This window comes from Staurois parvus, unplaced genomic scaffold (genome assembly GCF_062004578.1).
Source record: "Staurois parvus isolate SC_StPar_1 unplaced genomic scaffold, SC_StPar_1.0 ptg000102l, whole genome shotgun sequence".
Taxonomy (NCBI): Eukaryota; Metazoa; Chordata; class Amphibia; order Anura; family Ranidae; genus Staurois; species Staurois parvus.
This window is the reverse complement of record NW_028317898.1, coordinates 186637-199812: the sequence shown is the minus strand read 5'-3', so window position 1 is coordinate 199812 and position 13176 is coordinate 186637. Positions and strand designations below refer to the sequence as shown.

Sequence of the window (13176 nt, the reverse complement as noted above, 5' to 3'; positions counted from 1 at the left end):
TATCAGTGGGAGGAATAGTGCCCCATCGTTGGTATCAGTGGGAGGAATAGTGCCCCATCGTTGGTGTCAGTGGGAGGAATAGTGCCCCATCGTTGGTGTCAGTGGGAGGAATAGTGCCCCATCATTGGTGTCAGTGGGAGGAATAGTGCCCCCTCGTTGGAGTCAGTGGGAGGAATAGTGCCCCATCGTTGGTGTCAGTGGGAGGAATAGTGCCCCACCATTGGTGTCAGTGGGAGGAATAGTGCCCCATCATTGGTGTCAGTGGGGGGAGTAGTGCCCCATCATTGGTGTCAGTGGGAGGAATAGTGCTCCATCACTGATGTCAGTGGGGGGAGTAGTGCCCCATCACTGGTGTCAGTGGGAGGAGTAGTGCTCCATCACTGGTGTCAGTGGGAGGAATAGTGCCACATCATTGGTGTCAGTGGGAGGAATAGTGCCCCATCATTGGTGTCAGTGGGGGGACTAGTGCCCCATCATTGGTGTCAGTGGGATGAATAGTGCCCCATCACTGGTGTCAGTGGGAGGAATAGTGCCCCATCACTGGTGTCAGTGGGGGGAGTAGTGCCCCATCACTGGTGTCAGTGGGAGTAGTGCCCCATCACTGGTGTCAGTGGGAGGAATAGTGCCACATCATTGGTGTCAGTGGGAGGAATAGTGCCCCATCATTGGTGTCAGTGGGAGGAATAGTGCCCCATCATTGATGTCAGTGTGGTGGAGGGGAGAATAACGCCCCATCATTGGGGTCAGGGGGGGGGAAATAGTGCCCCATCGTTGGTGTCAGTGGGGGGAGGAATAGTGCCCCATCGTTGGTGTCAGTGGGGGGAGGAATAGTGCCCCATCGTTGGTGTCAGTGGGGGGAGGAATAGTGCCCCATCGTTGGTGTCAGTGGGGGGAGGAATAGTGCCCCATCGTTGGTGTCAGTGGGGGGAGGAATAGTGCCCCATCGTTGGTGTCAGTGGGGGGAGGAATAGTGCCCCATCGTTGGTGTCAGTGGGGGGAGGAATAGTGCCACATCGTTGGTGTCAGTGGGGGGAGGAATAGTGCCCCATCGTTGGTGTCAGTGGGGGGAGGAATAGTGCCCCATCGTTGGTGTCAGTGGGGGGAGGAATAGTGCCCCATCGTTGGTATTAGTGACACAAATGATGGGGCACTATTCCTCCCACTGACACCAATGATACTTACCTTGCTGACCCCTGCTCCAGCCTGGGCTCGCTCTCTCACTTACCTGTCAGCTGTCTTCCTTCTCTGGCCGCTCTGCTCTTCACTCGCTCCGGCAGCTCCCTCGATCTTCTTTGATGTACGCGCGCTGCCGCTCGGCTCCTCCTCTCCAAGCTCCACCTCCTCGCCGGTGATTGGCCGCCTGTGTGCCTCTCCTGAGCTACAGTTCCGGTGGCCAATCAGCGGCGAGGATGCGGAGCTGCTGAGCGATCCCGGAGGTGTGGCCAGGTGACAGGAGCAGCGTATCATCCCGCCCACACATCGCCTGAGACGGAGGAGCGGTGTCTCGGTTCCTAAGACCATCGGAAATATGTGTTTTCCGATGGTCTTAGGCGACCCCTGGGAAATGGTCGTTCGACCCCCAAAGGGGTCGCGACCCCCAGGTTGAGAACCGCTGCTTTAGAGGGAGAACTTTGTTGTATATTTACCAAATGCCTATACAACTTAACCTGCATTTACCTGCACTAATTTCAGAACCTGATTTGCACTAGTCCTACAGACAGAGCCGGATTTCAGAGGCACATAGGCACCCACACACTTTTTATTGACTGGACTTGTTCACCTAGAACCAGGCTGCTAATAGAATAGGGTACAGTGATACAGAGTGGAGAAAAACTGGCTCTTAGGCTACTTTCACACTGATCCACCACAAAAACGGCTCAAAAGCGCATAGGCGTTTTTGCCGCGTTTTTTTTAAAGGACACGTGACTTAAAACTGCATCAAAAACGCTTCTCAGAGGCGTTTTTCAGGTGTTTTCCATTGATTTCAATGGGAAGAGGCTTTTTTTTTAACTCCCCAAACATGCCCCACAGATGCTGCAAGCAAGAGCTTTTACACCTCTCGTGCAACGCCTCACTGTGAAAACATAGGTAGATATACATTCACATACATAGGGAAGCAGTTTTCTTGAGCTTTTCAGGCGCTTTTTTTAACTCAAAAACACTTGAAAAACTTAGTGTGAAAGTAGCCTAAAGGCCTTGTTCACACCTGTATGCATAGACATGCATTTTTCTGCATACATTCTGGAAGGGCACAAAGAAAACAATTATTCCCTAACTTCTATAGTTGGGAAAATACTGGATATTTTAATAACAGACCACATAGATGAGTTCTTGCTGGAAAAAAATATTTTAAGCAACAGACAGCATGGATTCATAAAAGACAGAAGTTGTCAAACAAATCTGATTTCTTTTTATGAGCGGTGAGCAAAACCTTGGACAGAGGGGTGGCGGTGGACGTGGTATTGTAGCAATCATGCACATAGAGATGGACGCGGTCATCCATTTTGCTCCAAACCCCTCCATTTTGTATCTCTCTCTCCCAAATCAGATATCCCCCCTCTCTCTCTGTTGAGTGACATGTGGTCTGGATGATGACAGAGATCACACTCAGCAAGCTTATTGGGAGGGCGTCATGGCTATAAACCTCACTAGCTGGTGCTCCTATGTCTGCGAGACACTTGCTGGGGAAGGGATCGTAAAACCAAGCCCTCACGGAGCCTCAAAGACATTTCAGGTAGTCGTAAAAACAGACGTACATTTAAAAACTCACTTTTCCATATAATTTTATACCTTTAAATAGGACATAACTACATAAACATGGAGCACATATTCGGACAGCTCACTTTAATATAAATTGTTTGGTATATTACATCCCCTAGCTGAGATCAACAGGAGAGCAGAAAATAATATCTCCTTAACCATCCCAGCATGTATCTCATATTTCATATGTAGACGTTCAGCAGAAGATTCTGCTTATTAATCTACTCGTGGATAGAATGTTATATGTATCCAGGGTAAGTTATGAACCATAATATAAGCTAGGAGGGATTTTTGGTCATAGCTTGGGTCTCTGCCTGCCACACCTGCCCAAATGAGGCGATTGGTTCTCTGCTTCAGGGAGACACCCTGCTGAGTTCCTAGATAAAGGCTGTGATGCTTGAAGGTAAGCTAAGCTGAGTTGAGCTAAGTTGAAGACTCTCCCCTTTAACATCGGAACCAACTTTGGGAGATAAGGCCCTTTTGCTCTGAACTTGAAAACTGCTTACCCCAAGGCTTTTGGCAAGTATTTTATCTAAATTCCTTTGTTATCTCTTTGCTGTGTTATTGCTCTTTGTATATTTATATATATATTGGCTACATCTTTTTTGTAAATATTTTTATTGCACCCTTTTGACCTTTTAGTAATAAATCTTACTTTCTGAAAGTGTTGAACTGTTTCTAAAGCTCTTAAATGCAAACTAAAGAACCCCTGCCTCTAAAGAGCGCTACTGTGTGTTTTAAACTTCAGTATATCTCTGCCTGCAGTGACAGTGGTATACCAACGCTTATGCAAATATCATAGTGTAATTGATGATATTGCCGAGTTTCCTCTTTCTCTGTACAAAAAGGAGGTGGTGGCAGTGTGAAGGGTTTATTGCGTAATTAACCTGACCCAGTAACAATCGCTCCCAGGCTGCCGGCACACAAGTTGTGGTCCATTAGCTGGAAAATCTGTGTGCAGGGTGCAGCTGGGCGTGGCATTGTTATGCACGTGACAGCGCGGTTTTAGATTGGCTAGTTCTTTGGTCACGAGTTTGGTGAAAAGGGCTGGGGTCTGACGCCGAGATCATTACAGGTATACTTGGATTTTGCAAAACTGTTTGACTCAGTTCCCCACACATGGCTAATTTGTAAGGTAAAGTCTACGGGCTTGGAAAAATTCATATGTAAATGGATAGAAAACTGGCTAAAAGATCGTATTCAGAGAGTAGAGGTTAATGATTCATACTCTGAATGGTCTAGGGTTGTCAGTGGTGTACCCCAAGGTTCAGTGTTGGGACCCTTACTTTTTAATATATTTATAAACAATATAGGGTCTGAGATTAAAAATCCCAATTCAGTCTTTGCAGATGACACCAAGCTGTGCAGTGGAATAACGTCCTTACAGGATGTCTCCAATTTACAAGCTGACCTCAATGCACTGTTTAATTGGACAACTATGTGGCAAATGAGATTTAATGTTGATAAATGTAAGGTTATGCACTTGGGGGCTAAGAATATGCATGCATCATACATACTAGGGGGGGGTACAACTGGGGAAATCAATGGTGGAGAAGGATCTGGGGGTTCTGGTAGATCACAAGCTTAATAATGACATGCAATGCCAAGCTACAGCTTCTAAAGCGAGCAAAATCCTCTGTTGTATTAAAAGAGGTATAGACTCCAGAGAGAGAGATATCATATTACCCCTGTACAAATCATTAGTAAGACCTCATTTGGAATATGCAGTTCAGTTTTTGGCAACAATTCACAAAAAGAACATTGGGGAACTGGAGAAAGTACAGAGAAAGGAAACTAAACTGATAAGAGGCATGGAGGAGCTCAGCTATGAGGAAAGATTAAAGGAACTGAATTTATTCTCTCTTCAGAAGAGGAGATTAAGGGGGTATATGATCAACATGTATAAATACATCAGTGGTTCATATAGTGAACTCAGTGTAGAGTTATTCACCTTGAGGTCAACACAGAGGACAAGGAGGCACTCTTTACGTCTGGAAGAAAAGTAATTTAATCTCCAAACACGGAAAGGTTTCTTCACAGTGAGAGCTGTGAAAATGTGGAATAGACTTCATCAAGAGTTGGTTCTGGCCAGCTCAGTGGATTGCTTTAATAAAGGCCTGGATTATTTCTTAGATACACAGAATATAACTGGATACTAACATTTATAGGTAAAGTTGATCCAGGGAATATCCGATTGCCTCTTGGGGGATCAGGAAGGATTTTTTCAACTGAATCAACTGTGGGTATAGGATTATAACTTTTTTTTTTCTATGGTTAACCTGGATGGACTTTTGTCTTTTTTCAGCCAGACTAACTATGTAACTATGTGTCCTGTTCACACCAGAACACTAGTATCACATGCAGATGTTTTGCTGTGTAGGAATCTGCAACGTTTATAAACTCACTGAAACTTGTATGAAAACTCACGGAAACTCGTGTCTCTGCAAGAGAAATCTGTGCATTTTTTCCATCAGATTTTCTGCACGTGTGGTGTGAATGAGGCCTTAATCTATCCACCCCAGCACTGGCATGCCTAATATGGCTTCTGATCTTGTGATTCTAAGGTTAGAGAGACCACATAGGTAGGAGGGAGGCAGCACAAGAACTTGGCCTAGGGAAGAAGGAAGTTTAATTCAGATCTTGCCTGCAAAGCAATATATAGCTTTTCAAAGCCCAAACTCACCAAAGACCTCCCCAGAGTCAATCAATATGATGTTGTAAATATGCAGAGAAATTGTAAAACTGTAAGCAACATCTCAGCAACCTGGGAACGGGGTCGGGTTTGCCTGACTTTAGCAGGGAGCTCTTCTCCATTGTCTGAGTGCTGCTGCTGTGTACAGGTTTGTATTTTGAGGTTGATTGTAACAGTGAGTCTTCCACTTCGCTCTCACCTGACATGCTCAGAATCCTGTAGGTCTCATCACTAGAGTACCTTTCGTTGGACATTTTGGCCACTAAATTTATAGGTACTGTCACGGTATGGGAGCGTGCCAATTATTAATCCCCTTATTAATGCCTTGTATCACATGCCCTCAGAGTCCTGCTCTGTATTGTTCCAATTGTCCCCTATGTCACTAGGCCAAATGGCCTAATTCAATGGCCTAATCAAATTACTATGGGCCCCCTCCCGGCCAGCTGGCTGGGAGCTCTCCGCACATCTCCCAACTTGCTTTTCATCTATGCAGACATCATCCCTGTTCCCCAGGATGTCCCTGTCACCAGCCTAATTCTCCCTGGGGTCTAGTATTTCCTTCCCCCTACCCGGTTGCCAAGGCAACCGGGGAGCATCCTGCAGCAGTTTTAGAGGCTGATGCCAGGCTATCCGTTTTCATTCCGGTGTGCAGTCAGCAAAGGATCTCAAGCTCCGGCGTGACCTTTCTGACTAGACTCTGCAAGCCTAACCCAGCCTCACAGAGACCCCACAGGAGGGAAGAGGCGGCCAGAGAAAGCTTGCCTGTGATTGCGAAAGACCCCACAGAAGGGGGAGAGACTACCACAGCCCGTCTGCCAGAGCCAGAGGCCACCCACCTGATCCGGACTCCACAGGTACCTGTGTTCTGCTTCTACCCCTGGGAGACCAGGCACCCTATTGGATCTGTGAATACCTGCTTCCCCCCTATGTTACCTGAACTGTTGCGGTGGTGACCCCAGGCACCCCCCTCCTGTGTCGGACTACCCCTGTTACAGGGACACCCCCTTGGCTCTCCTAGTGGACTATAAGTGGGTGGGGCCTCTCGTTACCCTTTAGTGGCAAATCCACCCTCTCTGCCACCCCCCGTATTGAAGGACTGCCGTCTGTTTGTCTCAATAAAGCTTTGTGCGTCTGTCATCCACTCTATGTGTTCTGTCCTGCCTTTCCTCCGTCACAGGTACCTAGTGTGACTCACTAGATAAAGAGCACCTGGTTGTCAGGGACTGCTTGAACCACTACAAAAAATTTACTAGGTGCTAACAGAGATCAGGCCTGATTCTGCGAACACTGCAGTTTTATGTGCAATGTATCAAGTGACAGTGACCTACTGACACTGCACTTGCTGGGGGAGAAGGGAGGGTAAGCATAGGGGCTAACCGCAGGTGCTGGCAGGTATCGAGGCTGATTCTGACTGGATACAGAGTGATTGGGTAGATGGTGTCTCCTCCTCATATACAGTTTTGGTAAATCTAACGGAGATAGTACAGAGATTGTACAGCCAGATTGTATAGTGTATGGCCACCTTTATACACCTAAAATTAACTAGTTTTGCTTTTGGTGTCATTAACTATTAATGGCACACCAAAAACAGAAGCAAACACACATTTGAAACAAGTGGAAATTGCAGCAAAGTGCACAGTAAAAAACATGCAACCCACATCAAGCTAAAATTACCCATGAGATACATGTAGGGCAACCCATTGAAATCACTCACATAAATTCCTCTATTTTCAAAGAAATCTTTTGCAAGTCCATCTCAGGACAACAGTTTTTCAACAAACATTAACCCTAGGTTCACACATAAGCGTTTTCTGCAGTGTTTTGCGTTTTGCAGAAATGCAGTACAGTCCATTTAACATGATTTCCTATGGGGCAGGTTCACATCTGTGCATTTTCACCTAGTGCGTTTCTTGGAAATGGTCAGGGACTTTTTTTAATGCAAAAAGTTGCGTTTTTGGTTCTATAGCCTTCAATGGAAATGCTGCAGAAAAGCATGTATTGTGTTTTTGCTGTGTTTTTTATGCATTTTTGATACGTTTTGTGTTTTAAATCTGCCTTGCAATATGAAGTATTAAAGAAGAAAAAAATGCAAAACGCATCAAAAACGCAATGCAGAAATGGCTCAAATGCAACCTGCATAGTTGTAAACCTAGCCTAAGGTTAGAGAGACCACATAGGTAGGAGGGTGGCAGCACAAAAACTTGGCCTAGGGAAGAAGGAAGTATAACTCCGATCTTGCCTGCAAGGCAGTATATAGCTTTTCTAAGGCCAAACTCACCAAAGACCTCTCCAGAGTCAATCAATATGATGTTGCAAATATGCAGAGAAATTGTAAAACTGTAAAACTTACCGTGTTTTTCACATGTAGCCGGTGTTTGTCCAGGTGGAGTTTTTGTTCCAGCAATCTCTTCTCCAATTGCATTAACACACCAGCAGTACCCGGTGCTGCCATGGCACTGCTGTGGTTGGTAATCGCCCTTTTCATCACAATCAGGAACAAAACGACCTATCACTTTCTCGTCTTCTCCCAGAGCTTCCTGACGTTCCTTCAAGCATTTTGGCAAGTCTGTGAACATAGACAGGAAAGAACAGAGATTACAGAGAACACACTCATACGTGTTTAATTGTCCAGAAACAGTAGCAGTGTAACAAAGGACACTGCTTTACTGCTGTGAAAATGTATTGAGGTGTATCTAAACCCAGCCACTTATATCTAGTATGTTGCACATGCCTCTGTAATGCGAAAAGGTTCATCCTTTTTCATTTGCACATATTTAAATTATAGACTACTTCAACCCAAAATTTCATATTTCTGATATGTGTCTGCTGTACCATGTACTTGCATGAAAATGTATTCTGTTCTCTTTGTATTGCTTCCTTTGCATGAAATACCTGGTGTTAATGCTTTCCTATTAAAACTGACCACACCAGGGATGACAGCAACGCGCAGTCAGTTTTCTACTGTAGCTGTGCTGGAACTCAGCCTGCTCTCCTCCAATGATCAGACTTTTGCTGATATGGACAGCCCCTCCACGCACAGTCATTCACTGGGAAGATCAGTGTACTGCTGGTTCTCCTCCCCCAGCTCTCTAATTTCTTTATTTAGCTGAAAACAGAGGGTATGTGATCATTTAAACAAAATAAAGGAAAACATAGAATTATAATGTTTCATATCTATACACAAATGTTTGGCCTTTCATTTCTATTTTACACTGAATGGGTTATTTTACAGGGTAAGGGTTTACACTTTATACTTTAAATCATACAATAAAGCATTACGTTTCCCAGGGTGACATATTCTTGAGAAAAAAGTCTACAGGATGTACAAAGTCTGAGAGGGAAAAGAGCTACCGTATTTGCCGGCGTATAAGACGACTGGGCGTATAAGACGACCCCCTACTTTTCCTGCTAAAATGTAGTGTTTGGGCTATACTCGCCGTATAAGACTACCCCTCTACCAATGCACACCAGTGGGAGGAATAGTGCCCCATCATTGGTATCAGTGGCAGGAATAGTGCCCCATCATTGGCATTAGTGGCAGGAATAGTGCCCCATCATTAGTATCAGTGGGGGGAATAGTGCCCCATCATTGGTATCAGTGGCAGGAATAGTGCCCCATCATTAGTATCAGTGGGGGGAATAGTGCCCCATCATTGGTATCAGTGGCAGGAATAGTGCCCCATCATTAGTATCAGTGGGGGGAATAGTGCCCCATCATTGGTATCAGTGGCAGGAATAGTGCCCCATCATTGGCATTAGTGGCAGGAATAGTGGCCCATCATTAGTATCAGTGGGGGGAATAGTGCCCCATCATTGGTATCAGTGGCAGGAATAGTTCCCCATGATTGGTATCAGTGGGAGGAATAGTGCCCCATCATTGGTATCAGTGGGAGGAATAGTGCTCCATCATTGGTATCAGTGGGAGGAATAGTGCTCCATCATTGGTATCAGTGACACCAATGATGGGGCACTATTCCTCCCACTGACACTTGCTGACCCTGTTCTCGTATGGTGCTGCTGCAACCAGCATATGTGGTTGCAGCAGCACCTCTACACTGACCACTTACCTGCTGGTCCTGCACTCGATTTTCGCGGGGGCCCTCGGCTCCGCCCCCTCGCCGGTGATTGGCCGCCTGTGTGCCTTTCCTGAGCTACAGTTCTGGCGGCCAATCACCGGTGAGGAGGCGGAGCCGAGCAGCCGCGCGAACATCCAGTGTCCAAACTGAAGGAGCAGCTGCGCTTCCTGGACCGGATCGTTGTGGGACCGGAACCAGGTAAGAAACAGCCCCTGCCCACCCCTGTACTTAGTGTCCGTTGGAAGGGGGGGGCGGCGGCGGCACCGCGCCGCCCCCCTAAAAAGTGTCAGTATGCCGTATACCGGCGTATAAGACGACCCCCGACTTTTGAGAAGATTTTCAAGGGGTAAAAAGTCGTCTTATACGCCGGCAAATACGGTAAGTAGTGAAAATCTTAATCTTCTTTTACTATAAAAAGTAATCCAGTTTTTACTTTATTAAACCGAGTATTCTTTTGTGAGAGTTTGGTTCTATTTTAAAGAGCAACTTCAGACATTGTTAAAAAATAAAAATAACAGTCAGCAGCAACAAATACTGTAAAATGTATATTATATATGGTGCGTTTGTTAGACAGAGTTTGCTGCTGGACGGCTGGATGTCCCACCTGGATCTTATTACACCACATGATGAGTCTTTTTACCTATTTATCTTGTAAGTGCAATGCATCCATTGTTTACTAAATACATTGTCAATACTGCACTTAGAGGCGCCTTCCTCTCTTTTCCTAGCTACAAATACTGTAGCTGCTGACTTTTAACAAAAAGCTGTTTTCAACCCAGACGGCTCTTCGCCAGTTCTCAGTTCCCTGGCACCACCATGTTGATTGTGGTAAGCGAGCTGTGACTTCAGGCTGTTTCACAGCCGGCTCCCCACTGAGGGAGGGGTCCCTACACAGACAGGTCCCACAGACTCCCTCTCCACATGTCCCAGGAGGTTGCACATGAGGGGAAGAACTTCCACAGTTCTTTGACTCAATATAGGCACATGGCCATATTAAATCAATGTCATGGGAATCTCGTGCCAGCAGCTTATTGGTCCAGCAATGACAGCTAGTTTATGGATTTGAGCCAAACCCAAGTTCATGCCTACAGCAATCTCCATCTTATCTGGCAGCTGTGGTAGCTGTGCTAATAGGGTTGAAGGCTTGTGTACTCTCTTATGTCACTTAAAGGCTGTATTGGCTATCTGATGTAGGGAGCAACTTATCTTTCCGAGTTTTGAGTCCTTCATTTGTACATTGTTCTGTTCTAGACACAAATGCATTTAGGAAAATAACCTCAACAAATCTTTCTTTATTTTAGCTGTTTTCTATTTAGTCTACTTAGCTATATTTTGTGACACCATGTTAATGTGGTTTATGTCATGAATTGTAGGTTTCAGACTTACCTCTCTGGGAACTGTGCGGTTCTGCAATAATTGGCTTCAGATTATAAAGATCCATTGAAGCTTTGTAAACATCTCCACTATCTAAGAACATGGCATCTGCTTGTCCATCCTGAAATTAGTTTGTTAATTAATCATTTTTCTACTGGCAGTGAATTTTTGTAGTTTATTTACCATTATAATAACAACAACTACCAGATGGTGCCCCTTATCGTGAAAGTGAGGCGAAAGGTTTAATGTTGTTGTTTTCCTCTTTAGAGAGATGTTCATTCAATTTTATATCTGTATGATACCAGGACAATGAATGGGGGTGTAAGCAGGGGTTAGTAGCCCTTTAGGGCCCTTCAGGTGTTGCATTGATTTTAAGGGGAACCCCACGCATGGGGTCGACTCAAAATTCATACCTTACCTTATCCAAGCATGCAGCCTGGCAGGCCAGGAAAGGAGGGGGGATGAACAAGCTACCCCCTTCCAGAAGCAAACCAGGTCACATGCCCTCAACATGGGGGGGGTGCTTTTTGGAAGGGGGGCAGGGGGGCAAAACACCTCATCCCCATGTTGATGGGGACAAGGGCCTCTTTCCCACAACTCTGGCCCGATGGTTGTGAGGGTCTGCAGGGGGTGCATATGTGAATGAGTATGGGGTACATAGTACCCCATCATTGTTAAGGACTAGGTTGTTGTTGCACGCCTTAGTAACCAGCTATTCTGCACACAGAATACATTTTCGACCGATCCAAACTCAAATTGTTCTGAAAATTAGGAATTTGTTAGAAAATGAATAACCAAAATGAAACTAAATAAATTCTGAAATGAATCAACAAAACAAAATAAGTAACATAACAAATCTATCTAAAATGAAAATATCAAGAAAAAGGGGATGCAAAGAAAGAGAAAACAGGGGAGGAGAAAGGACTTTAGAGGTGCCATGAAAAATTAGAAAAACTGAAGATAAAAATTATAAAGTTTATTACAATCAATAAAAATTCTCGTATTTAAATAACAAACTGGGTAAACCAAACTTGATAGTGATGTTTTGGTCAGTTTTACACAATCGGAATAATAATTCTCAACATGTTTCGCCTAATTGAAGCTTCTTCGGGAGATATTGAATGTACCAAATGTCAGGGCAGGAGCTGTGGAATGGACAGGCAGGCCTAATGGCAGGGTCACGCACTGACTGATGACAACCACCACCCACAGACCGGAGTCCCTCAGGGCGCGGAGTCTAAGTCCCAGGCTGCCCTTCACCAGGGCCCCTGATGGTGGGGATGGACTTGACACAGCCAGGGACCAGGTCGCGGCCCCCGAGGCACCCCAGCTACGGTAATGGCTGCCGCCAATGGCGTGTAGCTGATAGGAACCAGATAAGACAATAGCGTAGTCGGGCAGGCCGGGTCGATAACAACGGGACAGACAGTACAGAATGGTAGACAAGAATAACAGGTCACAAGTCGGGTTCAGCAACGGGAGGTCAGATAAATGGATAACGCAGAGAATAGTGTAGTCAAAAGACGAGTCAGTTTCCAGGAGAGCCACGAGAGTAGAAACAGAGCTGTTTCAACACGAACATACAAGACACGAATGCAAAGAGCACGTGCGAACAACAGGCTTATATGTGATCAACCACACCCCTCTGGGGGATGGACCGCAGAGGCCTGAAGGCATAAAAGACTCCCACCATGCTCTGCAGAAATCCAAGATGGATGCCAGCACATGGAGCAGCATAACCTCTGGGAAAGGGTAGGACCTTGACACCAAATGTCTCCAAACTTACTGAAGGGCAACTTACCATCTATTATATGACTGCTTGAATGGAACACTGAAATATGCAAAACACTTGGCATGTGGTTTGCACCAACAAACTGTACCGATAGTATAGATGCGATAGGGTATAGATGCGAAATTTTCATGTTTACTGGGATGTGGTGCTTTTGAGCTCCCTTCTGAATCTCTGCATTCTTGTTTTATCTAAAACAAAACTAAACACATTTTTTCCTTTCTGCATATGTCCAGTAGGAGGGACCCTTGACTAGCATGGTCATTACTGGAAAGGAATCAGGGCTCTGTTAACAGAGAGAAAGAGAGCCCTATCACCAGTAAAGGAGGTAAGGGGAAAATTCTCAAATGAGGCCAAGACAGTAACATGGCAGAATGGTGAAAATACCAAGCTGGTGAAATATACAACTCCAGATCTGGATCATGTACAGTATAAGTACCAATTTTCCAATAATATGACAGTATATACAGTATAACAGATGAGGC

The 13176-nt window shown here is 45.3% G+C and overlaps 1 protein-coding gene across 1 annotated transcript in view; it reads right to left on the bottom strand.

Annotated features, from left to right (window-relative positions):
* The window catches only part of LOC149467710 (uncharacterized), a 249499-nt gene that overhangs the window by 66760 nt on the left and 169563 nt on the right, over positions 1–13176 (bottom strand). Inside the window, exon 17 of the mRNA XM_089671215.1 lies at positions 7803–8018. Coding sequence (XP_089527341.1) covers positions 7803–8018 — 216 coding nt within the window. The remainder of the gene's footprint in view (positions 1–7802; positions 8019–13176) is intronic.